We start from the raw sequence: 21,821 nt of genomic DNA, 5'->3' as shown, positions 1-21,821 counted from the left end.
TAATGGGGGATGACCATAACGGTTTTCATCTTCCTTTCGTTTGGCTAGATGGCATTTTTCATCCAAGACTGAGATTCAGATAAGCAATCTGATAGCATAGGAACAGCAGATCGGTAGAGACAGTGGAGGAAAGGTAAAGCCGGGTATCAACATAGATGCGGAAGGTGACCCACATGGTTTTTCTTTAGATGATGTCACCAGGGGAAGCTTTTAGAAGAAGCAGCCAAGGATGGATCCTTTGGGGACTGCTAAGATGACAGTGCCAAGTGGAAAGGGATATACTCAAACTGGGGCATGGATCTGTTGAAATAAAACTAAGTATTGAATAGTTTAAAGATCTAAGCCCATCAATCATGCAATATAGTCCCCACTTAATCTGCCCAAGTTTAAAATCAAATAGCACAAACCAGTTCCATAACCATTGTTGATTACAATGGGTTATATGGGTCAGCAGTCTCATGCATAAACAGTTATTGACTTGCTCACTCATTAGGGGGGCAATTACCTATTACACATAATGCCAAATAAGTGGTATCAGCTACAAGTCAGGACCTTTGCAAAATTCTCTTCATATACTGGTCAGTGAATTGCGAGTTACTTGATAAATGGGCGGCACAATGGCGCAGTGGTTAGCACCGCAGCCTCAGCTCCAGTGACCCGGGTTCAGTTCTGGGTACTGCCTGTGCGGAGTTTGCAAGTTCTCCCTGTGACTGCGTGGGTTTCCGCTGGGTGCTCCGGTTTCCTCCCACAGCCAAAGACTTGCAGGTTGACAGGTAAATTGGCCATTGTAAATTGCCCCTAGTGTAGGTAGGTGGTAGGAGAATGGTGGGGATGTGGTAGGGAATATGGGGTTAATGTAGAATTAGTATAAATGGGTGGTTGTTGGTCGGCACAGACTCGGTGGGCCGAAGGGCCTGTTTCAGTGCTGTATCTCTAAATAAAATAAAATAAATAAAATAAGACACCAGCACTTCTACAAATCTTTTTGCCATGTATTAGCTCAAGTAATTTAAGTTTAAAAAGCACATTAACACACCAGCGTTAAATTTATCCATTTCATACAATGGGTGTTACTAAATTGGTCCAAACAACATGGCAGCACTAATCAAAAACCTTTCTTTCTAATCCATTATCACTTTAAAAAGTGAACGTTTGTAGGATTCCAGTAAAATTCATATAAACCACACACCATGCAGAGTGGGCAAAATCTCAGTCCCTGTTGCAGAGGCCAGTCACTAACTTATCTAAACTTGAACTTCTGAGTGATCAGCAAGTCATCGATAAAGGAAAAAAGCATACCTCCGCCATAAACAGTTCTAGTTTCTTTCACTGTCTGGGCAAGTACACAGAGGGCATCATGCAAAGATCGTTCGGCCTCATCTAGAATCTGCTGAGTAGCTCCTCGAAGAACGATGGTACATGCCTCACCTTTAGGATGAGCGGAAAGATGCAGCAATATTTTAGAATTATGATACGCTATATATTTTAGCTTTATCAAGAATATTAAAAAAAAATCACATCTATTCCTCAGCTGTTAAACGACTCTATTTAATATCTGAGCAAAATTATTTACCTAGTTCCACTCCAGAGAAACGAAGTAGCTTGTCCTCACCAATCATGACCTCTTCAATAACTTTACAGTGTCCCAGTTTAACCAATTCAGGATGGTCAAAGGTGGAAGCAATTTCACCACCTGAAATTAGACACAGTAAATTCACTAAACTTTATTAGATCGACATACATTAAGTGGGCGGCACAGTGGCGCAGTGGTTAGCACCGCAGCCTCACAGCTCCAGCGACCCGGGTTCAATTCTGGGTACTGACTGTGTGGAGTTTGCAAGTTCTCCCTGTGTCTGCGTGGGTTTCCTCCGGGTGCCCCGGTTTCCTCCCACATGCCAAAGACTTGCAGGTTGATAGGTGAATTGGCCATTAGCAATTGTCCCTAGTATAGGTTGGTGGTAAGGAAATATAGGGACAGGTGGGGATGTGGTAGGAATATGGAATTAGTGTGGGATTAGTATAGGTGGGTGGTTGATGGACGGCACAGACTCGGTGGGCCGAAGGGCCTGTTTCAGTGCTGTAACTCTTTAAAAAAAAAAGTACCTAAACACATTTTGCTCCATCAACACAGCTGTTACGTTGTTCATATTTTAAGAATTCTTGAAGTTAAATAATTTCAAAGTGTAAATGATACATCAGGATGTTATACGCCAGAAAGTCAGCTGCTGAAGGATAGATAGAACCGGGGCCACTTTCACATCCATTTATTTAGAGTTACACATTACAAGCATGCACCTCCTAAACCAACATTTTCAGTCTGGGGTATAAGTGAATCCCCAGTTAATGCCTACCACCTGAATACAAATAAACACAATTAATACAAGGATTTGCAAACAAATTTCTTCATTCCCCAAAATGCAATACGTAAATTCAATATTTACAGCTCTGTAAATGTTTGGTCAAACTAGAGGCCTACTGAGCATTAAAATTAAGCAAAATGCAGTCCATTTTATCATCGCAGATTTTACAATCTGTAAAACTGTTTTTCTCTTGGGGTTGAACTATTCTAACAGGTTCAAAGATTTACTCAAACTTCTCAATGATCAGCTGCTTTAAGCATCAAAATGTCTTACAACATTGGGACCAGTTCTGGTGCAGGAAGGCCCTGTTCAAGAGCTGGGATCAATGTCTTTGTGGAAAGACTGACTCGTGCTGTGGGGGATCTTTTAAACTAATTTGCCAAGGCGGTGGGCACAAGGTCAAAACATTAGAGAGGAGAAACAAACAGCACTATAGTAAAGAACAGTCAGGAATAAGTGGGCATGAGACAGAGGGCAAATGCAGGGCTGTCTAAGATGGGCTTGGAGTGCATGTGCATAAATGCACATAGTGTGGTAAATAGGTAGTGAGCTGCAGCCGTGTTGCCACACGGGACTATGAAATAGCGACAATGAGAGACCTGGCTCAAAGGGGAGAATTGGGAACTTACTATACCCTGCAGGAAAGATAGAGAAGGAAGTAAAGGAAAAGGTGTGTGGCAGAGTTGATCAAATGAACTATTATAGCACTGAAGAGGGAGCATATAGTTGAGGTATCAAATACAGAATCTATTTGTTTAGAATTAAGAGAGCTATTATGCTGCTGGATGCACACTATAGGCCAAACAGTTGGAAGGAAATAGTGAAATAAATTTGCAGACAAATTGCAGAAAGACTATAGAGTAGTGATAATGGGGACTTCAGCTGTCCCAATATAAACTGGGATATTAACAGTGTAAAGGTTAAAGAGGGAGAGGAATTCCTGAAATGTGTACAAGAGAATTTTCTTGATTGGTGTACTTCCATCCCAATAAGGTAAAAAGTAATGTTGGATCTAGTTCTGGGGGATAAAGTGGAGCATGTTTCAGTGGAGGAGCATTTGGGGAACAATGATCATAATATCAGTCTTCGAGTAGCCATGAAAAATGACAAGGACCAACCAAGTATAACTGGAGGTGGGCTAACTTCAGTGAGTTGAAAGGGGATCAGGTATTGGTGGATTGGAATCAAAAAGTGATAGGCAAAATAGAAAATGAACAATGAGACTTTCAAAGAGGTAGTAGCTTGGTAAGAATAGACATATTTCTATAAGGAGGACATCCAAAGCAAGAGCTCATGGGATGACTAAAGATATAGATTGAAACAAGGTGAAAAAAGGAGGCTTATGACAAATGTAAGGTTTATAACACAGCAGAGGACCAAGATGTCCAGAGGAGATCTAAATAAGGGAATAAGAGGGGTAAAGAGAATATGAGAACAAATCAGTAGCAAACAAAGAGAATCCAAAAGTTTAAAAAAAAGATATAAATAGTAAAAAAAAGTAGTCAAAGAAAGTGTGGGATCAGCGACCAAAAAGGAGACATTGTTGTGGAGGCAGACAACATGGTTGAGGTACTAAATGAGTACTTTGCATCTGTCTTCACTCGAGAATGCTGCCAACGTAGAAATAAAGGAAGAGGTAGTAACATTACTGGATAGGATCACATTAAATAAAGAGGAAAGATGTAAAATGCTGGCAGTCCTCAAAGTGGAAAAGTCAAAGTTTGGATGGGATGTATCCAAGGTTACCAAGGGAAGTGTAAAAACTGTCTCAGGCCACAATCTTCCAATCCAATCCTCCTTAGATATGGAAATGATGCTATAGGACTGGAGGATTGTAAATATTACACCCATGTTCTTTTTTATATTCGTTCATGGGATGCTGGCATCACTAGCAAGGAGAAGGCGGTGGTGAGCCGCGTTCTCGAATTGCGGCAGTCCATGTGGCGTAGGTATACCCACAGCATTTTTAGGGAGAGTGCGCCAGGATTTTGACCCAGTGGCAGTGAAAGTACAGCAATATAGTTCCAAGTCAGAATGCTGTGTGATTTGGAGGGGAACTTACCGGTGGTGTTCCCATGCGTCTGCTGCCCTTGTTCTTCCAGGTGGTGGAGGTGCTGTCGAAGAAGCCTTGGCAAGTTGGGCTGCAGTGCATCTTGTAGATGGTACACACTGCTGCCACTGTGCGTCAGTGGTGGAGGGAGTAAATGTTTAAAGTGGTGGATGGGATGCCAATCAAGTGGGCTACTTTGTCCTGAATGGTGTGAAGCTTCTTGAGTGTTGTTGGAGCATTCGTCTATGCATAGAGAGTAGGGCATCACGCTGCTGACAAGCCTTGTACATGGTGGACAGGCTTTGGGGAGTCAGGAAGTGAGTTACTCGTCGCAGAATTCCGTGTCTCTGACCTGCTCTTGCAGCCACAGTATGATTGGTTCAGTTACATTTCTGGTCAATGGTAATCTCCAGGATGCGGACAGTAAGGGATTCAGCAAAGTTAATGCCTTTGAACACCAAGGGAAAATGGTTAGCTTCTCTCTTGTTGGAGATGGTCACTGCCTGGCACTTAAGTGGCAAGTAACATTTGTGCCACACATCCGCCCAAGACTGAACATTGTCCAGGTCTTGCTGCATGCTGGCACAGACTGCTTCAGTATCTGAGGAATTGCGAATGGTATTGAACACTGCAATTATCAGCAAACATCCCCACTTCTGATCTTATGACGGATCAAGGCTGTAATGAGGTCTGGAACCAAGAGGCCCTGGCTGAACCCAAACTGAGCATCAGTGAGCAGGTTATTGATGAGTAAGTGCTGCTAGATACTGCTGTCGATGACACCTTCCCCAACTTTGCTAACGATTGACAGTAGACTCATGACGTGGTAATTGGCCGGATTGGATTTGTCCTGCTTTTTGTGGATAGGACATACCTGGGCAATTTCCCACATTATCAGGTAGATGCCAGTATTGTAGCTGTACTGGAACAGCTTGGCTAGGAGCGCGGCTAGTTCTAGAGCGCAAGTCTTCAGTACACCAGTGGGATGATGTTAGGGCCCACAGTCTTTGCTGTATCCAGTGCCTTCAGCCGTTTCTTGATATCACATGGAGTTTAAAAAAGGGGAGGGATAAATCTGTCAATTGCAGGCCAGTCAGCCTAATGCCAGTAACTCGGAAACATTTAGAGACAATAATCCTGGAAGAAATTAATTGACATCTGGAAAAGTATGGGCTAATAAATGAAAGTCAGCACAGATTTATTGGAAGGCAAATCTTGTTTAACTAACTTGCTTGAGTTCTTTCTTACTTCATTAGAGAGGATGGATGAAGGTAGTGTGTTTGATTATGTCAAATCCCTTCGAAGGTCCATATATACAAAGTGCCACATAATAGGCTGGTTAGCAAAATTAAAACCCACAGGATTAAAGGGACAATGGCAGCATGGATGCAAAATTCATGAAGGGATAGAAAGTAGTGGTGAATGGTTGTTTTTCAGATGGGAAGGAAATAAACAGAGGTTGGTGTTAGGAGCACTGATCTTTTTAATATATATTAAATGACGTGGACTTGGGTATACAGGACACAATTTTAAAGTTTGCAGATGACACGAAACTGAGAAGTGTAGGAAGCAATGAGGATAGGAACAGCCTTTAGGAGAACTAAATGGTACAATTAAGAAGTGAAGGAACAGAGTCTTGGGGGTGCACGCACACAAATGTTTGAAGGTGGCAGGACATGTTGTGGAGGCTGTTTAAAACAAAAAGCACACGGCTTTATTAATACAGGCATAGACTCCAAAAGCAAGGAAGTAATGCAAAGCCTTTATAAAACACTTAGGCTTCAGCTGGAGTAGTGTACTCAATTCTGGTTGCTGGATGTTAGGGAGGGTATAAGATCTTAGAGAGGCTGCAGATGACATTTACTAGAATAGTAGCAGGGATGAGAGATTTCAGATATGTGGAAAGACTACAGAAGCTGGGGTTGTTTGCCATAGTGAGGAGTTTTATCAAAGTGTTCAAAATCATGATTGGTTTTGACAGAGCAAATAAGAACATGTTTCCAGATGAAGAAAGTTCAGTAACCAGAGACAGATTTAAAAAGTAATTTGCAGAAGAACCAGAGGTAACAAGAGGACTTTTATACTTGAAGGGAAATAAAATTACAGGGAAGTGAACTAAATGGAAAGCTCTACAAAAGAGTTGGCACAGGCACGTTGGACCGAATGGCCTCCTTCTGGGCTGCACCATTCTATGATTCTATAGAAACAGAGCTGATATGCAGGCTGTAAGATTTTTATATATTTTACAATTAATTCATCACACATTATCAAACACCAAACATTCAAATTGCCACATACTGTTCTGCTTTTAAAATAGAAATGGAACTTAAGATTTATAAAAATTTAAGACCAGGAAATGCCAAAAAAAAGTAAATTAACTGAAAAATTAAGCAACATGGAGCTGGTGTACACAAAACAGATACGAATCTTTTGAAACAATTGGTTCTGATGCTACCTACCACCACACACAACCCCATCCATCCCCAATCATAGGATAAGTGTGGCATGTAAATTACTTCTTTGCCTTACCAGTAACAAGTGCAAGTCGTTCAATTCCAGAAAAGTCAGCATGCTCAATAGCCATTACACCTGCAGCACCAAACAACTGTTCAGGGTAGTTATAAATGAGCTGTCTGAAATATAAAAATTGAAGTGTATTCATATATAGATGTTTTCAATGTGACACTTAATTGAAAAAAATCAGCTGAAAGGTTTTGTAAATCTTAATGCTCTAGAATAAAAATTCCATGGCTACCTATTGATAAAACAATTAATCCCATGTTTCAGGATTCGATCCACCTTTTCTTTCATTTTTTCTTTTTCAGCCAGCTCAATCTCTGCAACTTTTGCTGTGGAATCCACTCGCACACGCGAACCAAATATCTGTCAAAAGATGCGAGATGATCAAAGGTAATTCTAGAATTCTATTACCGATTGTTACCTTTAGGAGGCATGCAGTTTCACAGACCACAAAATGCAAACCCCAAACACTTCTCACACACCTTAATTTTATCTGTATCCATACTAGTGTTTGCTATCAGGATTTTCGCATTTTCAATTCTCTTTGGTTGGTTAACTCCAATTTTCTTATCCAAAAGAAAACCTTCAAACAAATGTACATAATTAGAAAGATTTGAACAGTCTTGATGAAGTCAGTATTATCTTATTCTTAGCACTATCTGGCTATTCTCTCTATAGATCACTACTATTTCCCAAAAAATATTTAAGTGCTCCCTGAACTACTCAAATTTATACACTAGCCTTGCAAAATTTCTAGCAAGGATAACAAAATTTATTCTATCAATTACTGCTCAACAAATTGGCTCATGTCAAAAAATTAATGGACCAAAATCACAGCCAATTTTAATTGTAGATTTGAAGAGAATTTGTTCAAATTATCATTTCTCTCATTTGTGTAACATAGGAATAAATATTCAGTTACAAAACACTGTCTACATAGCATACACCTGCGATTGATCTTGAAGGCTTAGATTTAAATGTAGTGGCAATATACCATAATCTATGGGATTTCTAACTACGAAAATGAGAAGGGCTGGGAGGGAAGGTAGATAGAGAACAAAGTCTGAGAAGACAGATATGAAATTTCTTAGTGGAAATATGCAAGGTGCGTGCAACAATACCATACAATTTGTGGCCTACAACGAATAATTTCAAAGTGAACTGAATGTGGATTACACAGAAAGCCATTTTAAACAGCATACTGATATTATTTCAAACAGTACTTACCAGTATAGGGAGAACCCAAATTCTACCTGCTGGAGATTTATCTAGATTGTAACATTTATTCATGAATTTTGAAATATGTTACCTTCATCCAGGTAGGAATCAATTAAGCTCCCTCCAAGTTTCTTGATCACATGAATAGCTTCGAGGTTGCCAGAACCTTTCAGCCTGACCACAGCTTCCACTGCCAGACTAGAGAAGTGATTTTTGTGATGAGTCAGCAGCTTGGAAGAGAGTGTGGTCCTGGCAATATTCATCAGGTCTTCATTGAATTTTGCTTCATCATCCCTGGTTAATAAGGGAGTCAGGGGCGGGGAGGATAAAGAATTATTATTACAAGGTAACAACTGTACAAGTACACTAATTTGTTATTTGCATCACCAACCTCATTTCAATTCTTTCAACTACATAATTATACAAGACAATGTCAAAAGCCCTAATGATTAAGGCCAAGTGAGAATCAGTAAACTGTAACCAGTTCAGTTTCCATGGTTGATAACCCAACAGCTCTGAAAATAAGACTCAAGCCATTACTGATTTTGTCTTCAAAAATTGTCTAGCTGATCCTTCCAGAGAAGCATCCATCACAAAGTCCAGTTTTCTGTTGAATTATTTCAGAACTTTTACTTCCAAAAACCTACCCAAAAAACCATACCAGGTTTTAACGGAGTAACTGCCTCACGATCACTTCTGGAGCTGAATTTTCCACACCTCTGGTGATGGGCTGGGAGGCGGGAGGGCTGACAATATGGCGGGGCAAGGCGTCGCTGGGGGGGGCCTAGTATCTTTCCGCCACCACGGCATATTACCAGCAGCAGGCATCTCAACGGCACGGCCATCCACTGGGTGGTCAATTGAGTCAGCTCGTGCTCCTGTAGGCATTATGCCTTTGTTGGGAGGACCCACTACTACGTGGGGAGCATCCCAGTGGGTTCCAGGGTTCTCCTTCATGGGAGCTCCATGGCCCATGGAAGGGCACCCCGGTGACAATGGCCACCAGTGCCTAGCACCACCGGTGCACCACAACCCCCGCCACCCCCCCGCAACCAATCACCAGGACCTGCCTGCCTGGCTGGCCCCAGCTGTTCAAAAGTAAATTACTTGCTCTTCGAGGGTGTCTTGGCATTGAAGCGTACTCTCTGTCATCTTGCAGTCTCAGCAGTGGCCACCATTAACAGTGGCGCTGCTAAGGCTGCTGAGCTGCCAGCTCTCTGATTGGGTTGGCAGCTCTGGAAGGCGGGACACTGTCCTCAAATGCACAGCGGCCCCGCCTGTTAATTGGCTGCCCCAGGGTCCTGCTGCGCAGCGGAGCAGGGTTGGCTCTCACATTTGGCCCTGACGGTGGGACTTTTTCGGGGCTGATAAATTTCAGCCCCAAACTTGTTTCGTATCCACTTTCCCATGTCTTGCTGTCGTTCTAATGGAATCACATTTTCTACTCCACTTGGTTTCGTATATTTCCCTATAGAGTTCTCTCCTTTCATGGCTGAAGAGTCAAACTTATTTTTTTTTAAATTTCCTCATAACCTAGGCCTATAACACTAAGGGCCAATAATGTGGTCCTTCTCTCTAATGCCTCCAGGGCTTGGATTTTCACTTAAGATTCACCAAACAGAACTGAATGCAGTTTTCAAGGTACAGCTTGGCCAAATCACTCTACGGGTTTAGCAAAATGTCCTAATTTGGCCATACAAATTTGTTTGCTACTACTCTGTGATGCCTGGAAAAGCCAAGTGATCTCTTTCAGTTTAACACCTTTCATATCTTTCATTTTTCCTCCAACACCATGGACTTTACAGAAGTTAATTTGCAATAGTTTACCCACTTGCAAATTTTGTCTAGATCATTTATGTGTTGGCTAATTTGTAAGCTTCAGTTCTTCCCCAGGAATGTTGTGCACATTAAAAGCAACAGAGAACTCATTGCTGGAGGAATCCAATCAGTGCATTGCCCTAGTCTTACATCAGCTTCTAACTAAATTAAAAGCAGATAAATGCTGGAAATACTCAGCAGGTCAGGTAGCACCTGTGGCAAGGAAACCGAGTTAACGTTTCAGTCAATGACCTTTGGCCAGCAAAGTATTTCCAGCATGTTGTGTTTTTGTTTCAGATTTCCAGTATCCGCAATGTTTTACTTTTGTTTCATCCACTACTCTTCTCTTTCAACCAATTCCACATACATCTCCAAGTTTCACCTACAATAAAATACGCATTGTTTTAAGTTTTTGTATTAGCCTTTCATGCATGGCTTTCAAGGGACTTCCAGATGTGGCCACTTAAACAAAACCATAAGGCTTTGCAAAGTCTATTTGGATGTCACCATCTTAAAAAAAAAGTAAAGATTGGTTCCTAGAAGACTTTTCCTATCTGAACTAAACAATATAATCAGCCCGGATCTTGTGACAGTAATGACGGTGAAACTATCAGCATTTGTCATTAACACTTCTGAAGTCTGCACATATGCAGTTAAAATGCTGAAATCCAGAAGCTGCTGTCAGTGATTTGGCACTTATTCATCGGGTATGCTGTTGAACACCACCACCACCCCCGGCCTGCAATCACACTGAAATCACTGAACTGATAAAAACTTGCTCTTTTACCGTAATATTTTCACTGTCAAAAACCTTGAACAAGTTTCACCCAAGTTTATAATTATTACTGAACAGCCTCACAATACCTGAAAAACTAATTTTAATATTTGTGGAATATCAGGTTTCTCCATATGACAAAAAAAAAAATTGCACTTTTTAAAAAGTTTGACATTTCACCTTCTACTTTAATCCCATGTGTATTTCCCAATCATTTATTTTGCTTTTTGTAAAGTTTTTAATAACAGTGAAAAATTCAGTGCATTTTAGTGCCTGGTTTTCTGTGAGAATACATCAATGTGATTGACTGTTTACTTTGTTTGATGACACTACTGTTGCTGGACACCTGGAGACCCCCATGACGTGGCACCAGATTCAAACTGATGTTGGGAAAGGGGAAAGCGACACCAGAGATCGATAGATCATTGCAGGAAACTTTCAAGGTGAGCAGCGAGTTTTGTTGCTTTGCTGTTGATCGTGAAATCCAGGCCACTAAGTTAGATAGGCAATCCTTAACTTAGCTGCCAATGATTGGCTCCAGTACTTTTCAGTTGATGCAAAGGTTGAGGTGTCTGCAGTTACCTAAGTTTTATTGCCTATTTTTGAAAATGGATACAATAACTTGTTCCAACCCAATGGGACTTCCCTGTATGCACTCAACTCTCATGATAACAGTCGGCAGTTTACAGCTGTACTTAAAAGGTATGTAATTTGTTCTTCAATGTTTTCTACAGCCCTACTTCCTCCTCCTCTACTTGAATAGTTTGAACTCATTCATTCCTTCAAGTTGACCCTTCTAAAGGCTCAGATGTCAAATTTAAACATGTTTCTTTCTGTCATTTCCTAGGGTGCCATTAGTTCCATTCCCAGTATGGTAAATAGAATATAACAAACACGAGCAGATACCACAAAAGCAAATAGTAAGGGTTTTTATGCAAGCATAAAAAAGTAAATGAATAATTAAAAACATTACAAAAGGTTGAAGGTGAGTCTAACTATGGAGGAGTTAGGTGAGATATTGAACAAAAATTTTTTGCATCAGTTTTTACAAGGATATTGGAAGTTCTGTAGGAGGATATGGAACAATTGTTAGAAAAAGAGTGTAGAAAAGGAACTGGCTGTAATAGAAAAGCAAGATGGGTCTCACTTGGCTGTTGGTAAAAAAAAAAATCAAAAAGAGAAGCTCCAGCATAATTTCAATCCTCCTCCAATTTACAAAACGTCCTGGTTAGCCAATGTAACAACTTTGTTCAAAAGGGAGAGAAGGAAAGACTGGGTAACTACAGACCAGTTAATTTATCAGTTATGGGCAAGCAGCTAGAATTTAGAACTCAAGATAAAATTAGTGAGCATTTAAAAATACATGAATTGAAAATCACAGACGACCAGCATGAATTTGCTAAAAGGCAAGTAGTATTTAACAAACCTAATAGTCTTTTTTTAAAGTGACGATTTGGATAAAGGTAATGCTGTCGATGTAGTCTATGTGGATTTTCAGAAGGCACTTGTTAAGTTGTTGCACAGGAGGTTGCGAGAAAAATGTATGCAAACGGTATAAAGAAAATGAATTAACATAGAAAATCACTGCTGTATGAGGAATAGTTAGGGTAACTGTGTCTTCCTAAGATTGGAGCAGGGTTGGAAGCAGTATACCACAAAGATCAACACTAAGTCCACCTTTGTTTTCTATACGCATAGATGATTTGGACTTGGGGCATAGGGAGGACCATCTCAAAATTTGTTGACAAAAAAGTTAAGAGGTTCAGCAAAAAGCAAAGACCAGGAAGACACTGACAGATTAGTGTGGGAAACAAGGTAGAAAATCTATTTTAAAGTAGATAAGCAAAGTAATAATTGAATGAAAGCTCAACGAAAGATACTGAAAGTTGTGGATGAATGGAGACATCACAGGGTACTAACGTCCCTGAAAGTAAAAGCTCAAGCAGATAAAACAAAGAAAAAAATCACGTTTTATAATCAGGGACACATAATACAAAAGTAAATGTTAAAGTTGTACAAGATATTAGGTTAGGGTTTGGTGTAGCTTTGGGTGTCCCATTACCCCAAAAAAGAGCATGTACAGCATAAATTCACCAAGATGATGCCAGTGATGGCGAACTTTAGTTAACAGGATAAACCTGAAATGCTGGAACTATTTTTAATGGAGCAGAAAAGGCTAAGAGGAGATACAGTAGCTTTTTTTTGAAACCATGAGGAGTTTTAGCAAAGAAAGAGTTTTTTCTGGTGGGGAGTCAGTGATAAAGGGTCATTAATTCAAAAATGCGCTAGAAGAGTGAGGCGAACAATCAGGGGAAATCTCTTCATACATAGGGTTGTTGAAAGAAGCATATAATGTGCTGCTGCAGTGAGTGATTGCAGAAAGGACTATTGCAATTAAGAAAAACTTGGATAAATATTTGAATCAGAGGAAGATACAGTGCTATGGGAAAAGAGAATGGTGCAGAGACACTAGTTTTGGAAGCTCCAGGAAACAGCCAGCACAGACATAATGGGCCGAATGATCTAATTTTTGTGCTGTATCTTTACCAAGATGTGACACTCCTAACAGCAAGTCCAAGAGCAGTCTTGTGCTGCATTTACTAGACCATTTGGCCATCCCCAGTATATACTAAGTTTGTTGAAATCCCAAATGAATTTCTATTTATATCAGTCTTTCATATTTCTTCAACGAGTAATTGTTTTTTTGAGTTGACTTGGTGGTCACAGCAAACTCATAGGTTCACTGTTGCTCCTTTTCACAACACTTTCTATCAGATTAGCTCATTGTGAAGTTTATCCTGCTCCAATAAGTATACTTTACTTAATGCTACCTCCCCCCACTTGAAGACATAGAGCAATTCAACTTCCTTTCCTTTCTGTCCATGAAAGTCTTAAATCCTTTCATTTTGCATTCACCTCCATTATTAAAAGTTAATTATGTCTCTTTTGAGATTGTCTTGGTGCCCAACTACTAAAAACTGCTATAATTTTAGGTCTCATTGCAAATGATTCTCACTCCATATATGTACAAACCATAAAAAGTTAAGCAGACTTTTTAAAACTGTCAGATAAATTAAACTTTATTTCATAGGAAATAGAAGCAGGAGGCGGCCATACGGCCCATCAAGCCTGCTCCGCCAATCAAACAGATCATGGCTGATGATCTACCTCTATGCCATTTTCCCCCACTATTCCCATTTCATTAGCTATCAATGCGATTGCTTTCTTTTATGCTTCCCCCCCACATGCTATCTCCGAGCACATCATGTCCATGAAATGCACCTCCAATTCCCTCAATCCTATTCCCACGAAACTGATCACCCAACGTCCCCTCCGCTCCGATACTGAAATGATTTTCTCTTTTCAGGTGTTGTCCCTCACTCCTTTAAATCTGCCATCACCCCTCTGCTCAAAAAAAAACCTTCACCCCCACCATCCTTGCCTTTCCTCTCCAAAGTCCTTGAACGTGTTGCCTTCCAAATCCATTCCCATCTTCCCAGGAACTCCATGTCTGAATCCCTCCAATCAGGTTTCCACTCCTGCCACAGTACCAAAACAGCTCTTACCTAGGTCACAAATAATATCCTATATGACTGTGACAAAGATAAATACTTTCCCTCCTCACCCTCGACACAGCTGATCATCCTCCGCCAATGCCACTCTACTGCCTTCTAGCTGGATGGGACTGCTCTCATCTGGTTCCATTCTTACATACCTAACTGTAGCCAGAGAATCAGTTGCAAGGGCCCCTCTTCTTGCTCCCACACCATTACCTCTGGTATCCCCCAAGATCTATCCTTGGCCCCCTTTCATTTTTCATCTACATGCTGCCCCTCGGCGACATCATCCAAAAGCACAGTGTTAGCTTTCGCATGTATGCTGACAACACTCAGCTCTACCCCACCACCACTTCTCCCGACTCCTCCACTGTTGCTAAATTATCAGACTGCTTATCCGATATCCAGTACTGGATGAGCAGAAATTTCTTCCAAATAAATATTGGGAAGACTGAAGCCATTGTTTTCAGTCTTCGCTCCAAACTCTGTTCCCTAGCTGCCTACCAATGTTTTGAGTCAGAATAAAACCTTGTGTGATTTGACAAGGAAGACTTTTTTTATTCATTCATGGGATGTGGACGTCACTGGCTAGGCCAGCATTTACTGCCCATCCCTAATTGCCATTGAGAAGGTGGAGGCGAGCTGCCGCCTTGAACTGCTGCAGTCCATGTGGGGTAGGTACACCCACAGTGCAATTAGGAAGGGAATTCCAGGATTGTGACCCAGCGACAGTGAAGGAACAGCCGATATAGTTCCAAGTCAGGATGATGTGTGGCTTGAAGGGGAACTTGCAGGTGGTAGCGTTCCCATGCATCTGCTGCCCTTGGCCTTGTAGGTGGTAAAGGTCGCGGGTTTGGAAGGTGCTATCTTACGAGCCTTGGTGAGTTTCTGCAGTGCATCTTATGGACTGTATACACTGCTGCCATTGTACGTCGGTGGTGGAGGTAGTGAATGTTTGTGGATGGAGTGCCAATCAAACGGGTTGCTTTGTCCCAAATGGTATCGAACTTCTTGAGTGTTATTGGGAGCTACAACCATCCAGGCAAGTGGAGAGTATTCCATAATACTCCTAACTTGTGCCTTGTAGATGGACAGGCTTTGGAGAGTCAGGTGGTGAGTTACTAGTCACAGGATTTCTAGCCTCTGACCTGCTCTTGTAGCCACGGTATTTATATGGCTACTCCAGTTCAGTTTCTGGTCAATGGTAACCCCCAGGATGTTGATAGTGGGGGACTGAGCGATCATAATGCCATTGAATGTCAAGGGGAGATGGTTAGATTCTCTCTTGTTGGAGATGGTCATTGCCTGGCACTTGTGTGGCACAAATGTTACTTGCCACTTATTAGCCCAAGCCTGGATATTGTCCAGGTTTTGCTACATTTCTACACTGACTGCTTCATTATGAGGAGTTGTGAATGGTGCTGAACATTGTGCAATCATCAGCGAACATCCCCACTTCTGACCTTATGATTAAAGGAAGGTTGATGAAGCAGCTAAAGATGGTTGGGCCTATGACACTACTGAGGAATTCCTGCAGTGATGTCCTGGAGCTGAGATGACTGACCTCCAACAATCACAACCATCTTCCTTTGCGCTAGGTACCCTTCACATTTCATACTCTAAGCCTTTTTTTCAAAGACCAAAAATGATCTCACCCATGATCCACTGCAGCTTTTTTCAAAGCATCTCTTGCTGCTTGGGCTGCTTTCCTCCAGCCTGCAATAATTGTCTGAGGATGAAGCTTTTTAGCAATAAGTAATTCTGCTTCCTAAGAAGACAAAAATAAGGTCTGTAGAATCAATAGTCACTCTGAGAAAGCAAATCATATAGTTCCAAATTTTACTGACTGCTAATCAAGCATATTATAGCAACATTCACAATAGAAATAAAATTCTGGCTGAGTCACTCTTGTACATGCCTTAGTGGATACCAAGTGACATTTGTGGAAGCATTAATCCAAGGTTCTCCAACTTCCCCTTCTGCTGGCAGAGACAAATGTCATAAGTTACTGCCCTCAATGAGAATTAGTTAACATATGAAAATTCATATTAAGGATACTTCATTGAAAGCAACTTACTACACCATGTGCAATACTACTTCCACTGGCTTCATTTCACATTTCATTAAATGTCTCACGCTTTACTTAGAATTGAATAGTCTACACCAACTCAGGTCCAGCATACTACTGGCCTCAGATAAAATTTCAATTTAGTATATTCAGTTCATGTTCAATATCGTTCTTCTTGAAAATAGTTTCTCAATAAACCAGAATTACCACCAATGTCAGCACACCCCAAACCATATCATAGCTATACTAGACTGCGGGCCCAAAAACAATTGTCATCTGTATCAGTTGCATTGATCTCAGAATGAATGTTGGTTAGGATACCAGGAGAACTCCCTGCTCTTCAAAAAAACTACCACACATCTTTTACAATCCACCTGAACTGGCAGATAGAGCCTCAGTTTAGCTACTCATCAGGAAAAATGGCACCTCCGACATTGCAACATTCCCATCATACTGCATTTAAGCATCAGCCTAGATTATATGCTTAAATCTTAGATCAGCGCTTGAAAGCAGGCTCATGAGAGGACTGTCGTTGAGCCAAACCCGTTATCATCTGTCTCAAGTTTCATGTCCACCAGCAACTCCGACTCAAGTCACCTTGATTTGTATAGTCATTTCCTCTTCCTGGTCAAAACTGCTTAATGTCAAGATTATTTGAGAGCAGGAGTTCCAAATTGCTTTCCTTCACTCCTAACCACCTCCTCAGACTTCCAGCACCTCTCAGGTCACATATACAATGCAAAAAAATCTTGGACAGTGAGAACACCTGCATTGAGACTGCTGCCATCTGAATATTGCGTCCCTCACACTCCAACTTGCAGCTCCCCCTCTGGTCTCAGCTTTTCTATTCTTTTCAGTTTCTGCACCATCACACCCCAGTTCACTTATTAGATCCATGAAATCCACCATTTGCTCCATCAATCCCCTCCTGTTCCAGCTTCTATTCACCCAACCTCCTCACCTGCATAATTAGCAACATCAAACACCATCTATTTTGCCTGGGACTGGCCCCATCTTCACTCTGCTCCTCAAAAATGCATCCTAAACTCTGCCATGTTCTCCAACTACCAATGTATGTTAAACCTTCCCCTCTTCTCCAAGGATGTGTAACATGTCACTGTCTTGCAACTATATTCTTATCGCTCACCCCTCCTTATTAGAGACGCTCTAACATGGCTTCCAACCTGCTGAAAGCAACAAGACCACACTGATCAAAATCACTCTGTGAATGTGTCACTCTCTGTGTCTCAGCTCCCTTCAATATTCAACCATTCCATCCTCCTCCTATCTGCAGTCCAACTGTAGGGCACTTATCTCTCCCAGTTCCACTTGCAACCTAATTCCAGCACAGGCACATTACAGGCACAGTGGCTAGCACCGCAGCCTCACAGCTCCAGGGACCCGGGTTCGATTCTGGGTACTGCCTGTGCGGAGTTTGCAAGTTCTCCCTGTGACCGCGTGGGTTTTCGCCGGGTGCTCCGGTTTCCTCCCACTGCCGAAGACTTGCAGGTGATAGGTAAATTGGCCATTGTAAATTGCCCCTAGTGTAGGTAGGTGGTAGGGAATATGGGATTACTGTAGGGTTAGTATAAATGGGTGGTTCTTGGTCGGCACAGACTCGGTGGGCCAAAGGGCCTGTTTCAGTGCTGTATCTCTAAATAAAGTAAAAAAATAAATAACAATGATTTTGCCTTCTCATCATTATTGACATGCCACCTCTTGTCAACATTTATCTGGAAGCACAATGCCAGTTTCCACACAAGTTTACAACACCCTGTACTACCATGTAGCCTCCTTTATTGGCCCAAAGGTTGTTCTGAGGATGAGCCAAAATTTCCTCCAGCTGACTCACATCGCCAAGTCTCCAACAACAAATGCATCAACATAATATCAAGATAAAATAAAAGCAAAATACTGCAAATGCTGGAAATCTGAAATAAAAATAAGAAATGCTGGGGCGGCACAGTGGTTAGCACCGCAGTGTCACAGCTCCAGCGACCCAGGTTCAGTTCTGGTTACTGCCTGTGTGGAGTTTGCAAGTTCTCCCTGTGACTGCGTGGGTTTCCGCCGGGTGTTCCAGTTTCCTCCCACAGCCAAAGACTTGCAGGTTAGTAGGTAAATTGGCCATTGTAAATTGCCCCTAGCGTAGGTAGGTGGTAGGAGAATTGAGGGAAGGCGGGGATGTGGTAGGGAATATGGGATTAATGTCAGGTTAGTATAAATGGGTGGTTGTTGGTCGGCACAGACTCGGTGGGCCGAAGGGCCTGTTTCAGTGCTGTATCTCTCTATGAAATACTCAACACGTCTGGCAACATCTGTGGAGAGAGAAGCAGAGTGAACACTTCAGGCCAGTGACCCTTCATCAAATGACCTGAAACGTTAACTCTGCTTCTTTTTCCACAAATGCATCAATATCTCTGGCTTCTATCGCAACCTCAGCAGGAACTGCAGAAACTTGCCATTCTGCTTAACCCCAAAGTTAGCTTTCTCCCCCCCACATCCAGTTACCAAAAACACTTGTTACCACCTACACCCCATCACCCCTCTTCTGCTGAAGCCTTAGTCTATGCAGTCATGTAAAGGCTTTACTTTTCCTTTGTTTTTCTAACTGGCCTACATGTGCCAACTGTCCAGAAGCTTCAATTCATCCAAAACACCAGAGCTGCAACTGCATTAAATCCTAGACTCCCATCACCCCGATTCTCTCCAAGCTTCACTAGCTCCTGATGCTGATTTCAAAATTTTCCTTGTTCAGATCGGAGTCTAGACTTACCCCACTCAACCCAAGTTTTCTTTTGATTCATTCTGGAGATGTAGACATCACTGGCAAGGCCAGCATTTATTGCCTATCCCTAATTGCCACTGAGAGTCAGCGAGCCATCTTGAGTACAACTGAGTGGCTTGCTTGGCCATTTCAGAAGGCAGTCCAGAGTCAACCATATTGCTCTAGATGTGGAGTCACATAGGTCAGTAGATTTACTTCCCTAAAAATGACAATAGTGAACCAGATGGATTTTTTATGACAATGCAGTAATTTCATGGTCACCATTATTGATACAATTTTTTTTTAGTCCAGATCCATTTAATTGATTAAATTCCCCAGCTGCCGTGGTGGGATTTGAACTCATTTCTCTGGATTAGTCCAGGCCTCTGGATTACTAGCCCAGTAACATAACCACAATGCTACTGTACTGAGTGATGCCCTCCCATCTTACATCCTTGCATACATCCTCCTTCCCCTAAAACTTTAAAACCGTACCTCCTCAATCGATCATTGATTTAGTCAGTACATATAAAAAGTAGTGTAACAAACTCAATACTTTATTTCTAACAAACAGTAAACAGGATTGCTGTAAATTGCTTTCCTGAGAAACCAGTCTTTTCACCTCAATGATGCAGAGAAGAATGAATTTCAGGACCAAGGACATTGTACTGGAAGAACAGGCACTTATAAATAAATATGCTAGGTGGATAATGTTGAACAGAAAGTGTTAAAATTGAAACACATGGTTTTTAAAACGCAGGCTTTTCATCACAGCAGAGTAAGAAGTTGCTGCGACATAAAAGGCAATCTGTTACAATAGAGCATGCATGGAAGTTTGTTTAAAGCTACATCTCTGGGAAAGTAATGATAGGAAGTAGAAATGTAAGGTGAAAAGACATGAGGCTCCAAACGGTTTGTCAATCTGTTCGAACAACTAGGTGGTCATAAAACATCAGATAGCACTGCATGCAGCTGGAAGGAGACTATCAAAGTAAATGGTATAAGAGGAAATGCAATTTATTTTTTAAAAATTAAGTTGGAAAGACCTTTGGCTACCTTCAAGAACCAGTGGCGTGGACAGGCTTGGAGAAGGCATTTTCAGTTCCTCATTAAATTTATCCACGTTGAGTGTTGGACACTGGTCTGTATAGGTGTATGAGATTTATGTTTTCTCAATAATAAATGAAGTGACAGAGACAAAATACTGTCTCTAGTTTTTCAAATCTGTTAGAAGGGTAAAGGACTTAATAACTTATCAAATACTATGCTCTTGCGCTCTGGAATTCTTTAGGCACCACCCCCTACCAACCCTATGTTCTTCATGCCCCTCCTATTTCCAGGTTCTTTGTTTCCACTGTACCCCTTTCCTCCCAATCGTAAAGTGCTCTCAGACATCTTCCTGTATAACTGCAAGTTGTTTCCCATCTTCATTCAAAGAAATCCACTAGAATTTCAAAACATTTATAACATTTTTATGCAAAGAAATGTCATGAGTACAATTTGGAAAATACAACAACATATCTGCAAAATGTAGATATCAATAGCCAATCAATTTTTTGCATATTTTATTCTGGCATTTAATATACTTCAGTAAACAATATATTATAATACCCCAAAGTTACTTTTCTTTCCTTCTCCCATTCTACAGCCAATTATTAAGTCAACAAGTAGGCAACCTCAACATATTCAATTGTTGGCAAAATGCAAAAATGTCAAGATTGCAAAATGATTCTTTTTTCCTTTTGACAACTTTTTGCAATTGCACAAACTGGAAACATTCCACTTACTCTCAACAGTTCAGCTGCTAACACTGTCACAGATGTTGTTCCATCCCCGACTTCTTCATCTTGTACCCTGGACAGCTCTGTTAGTAATGGAACAGTTAATCAGCAAACTATTTACATTTTTAAAAAACTCTCCAAGCAGCACTGTTACTCAGCCAGGATAATAGCTGCTTTTCCTTCCTCACCACACTAAGCTCTCCCCAAAATTATTGGCCTGTTAAGTGCCAACACAAAAAAAGGTTCAAACCAAAAATAAATAATGCTTTCAAGTTGACTATTATTTACCATGCATATCATTCAAAATGTTGTAAGAGTTATTTGAATACAGTGCGCTAGTGTTGCCTCCACAAATGTAAATATCTTATTTGCTTGCCACTTGGGGGGTAACTGCCATGGATGCTCTCTTGATTATCTGTCGTAACTTTGGCAGAACTTTTAGGAGAATTCCCTGCAGAAACTCAACCACCTACTAAGTTCAAAGTGTTTTTACACATTAGAAAGCTACAGCGTAAAGCCGAGGCTGTAGAAACCTTTAAGTCAGCCTATTTCGCGTCTGTGCCCCTACTGAAAAAATTAAGTTGAAGGCCAACAGAACAAATAGATTAATCAAAGGGCCCTTCCCAATTCTACTTCTGACTCTAGCAATGCAATTTCAAGGCTTGTTTAAATTTTGTGTACAAGATCGGCAATCATATTAACTTACCAACCAAAATTCTAGCTGCTGGATTATCAACACCAATGGATTTAAGGATTGTTGCTCCATCATTGGTCACTGTCACAGAACAATCTCTTCCTCCACTCAGCAGTATCTTGTCCTAGGACAGAAATAATAATTCCCTTTTCAGCAGTGTATCCAGTTTTAGAATAAATAACACTTCTAGCATTGGTGACGATACAAAGCTAGCTG

General features: G+C 41.1%; 1 protein-coding gene across 1 annotated transcript in view; it reads right to left on the bottom strand.

Moving 5' to 3' along the window:
• Positions 1-21,821, bottom strand: part of cct2 (chaperonin containing TCP1, subunit 2 (beta)) — a 34,993-nt gene that overhangs the window by 3,550 nt on the left and 9,622 nt on the right. The window contains exons 4-12 of the mRNA XM_068050403.1: positions 21,618-21,729; positions 20,918-20,994; positions 15,954-16,066; positions 8,240-8,442; positions 7,413-7,513; positions 7,166-7,293; positions 6,940-7,043; positions 1,574-1,693; positions 1,300-1,428 (exon numbers count right to left, since the gene is read on the bottom strand). Of these exons, the coding sequence (XP_067906504.1) occupies positions 1,300-1,428; positions 1,574-1,693; positions 6,940-7,043; positions 7,166-7,293; positions 7,413-7,513; positions 8,240-8,442; positions 15,954-16,066; positions 20,918-20,994; positions 21,618-21,729 (1,087 nt within the window). The remainder of the gene's footprint in view (positions 1-1,299; positions 1,429-1,573; positions 1,694-6,939; positions 7,044-7,165; positions 7,294-7,412; positions 7,514-8,239; positions 8,443-15,953; positions 16,067-20,917; positions 20,995-21,617; positions 21,730-21,821) is intronic.

This window comes from Heterodontus francisci, chromosome 18, assembly GCF_036365525.1.
Source record: "Heterodontus francisci isolate sHetFra1 chromosome 18, sHetFra1.hap1, whole genome shotgun sequence".
Classification (NCBI taxonomy): Eukaryota; Metazoa; Chordata; class Chondrichthyes; order Heterodontiformes; family Heterodontidae; genus Heterodontus; species Heterodontus francisci.
The sequence above is the reverse complement of the archived record's forward strand: the minus strand, read 5'-3'. Positions and strand labels throughout refer to the sequence as shown.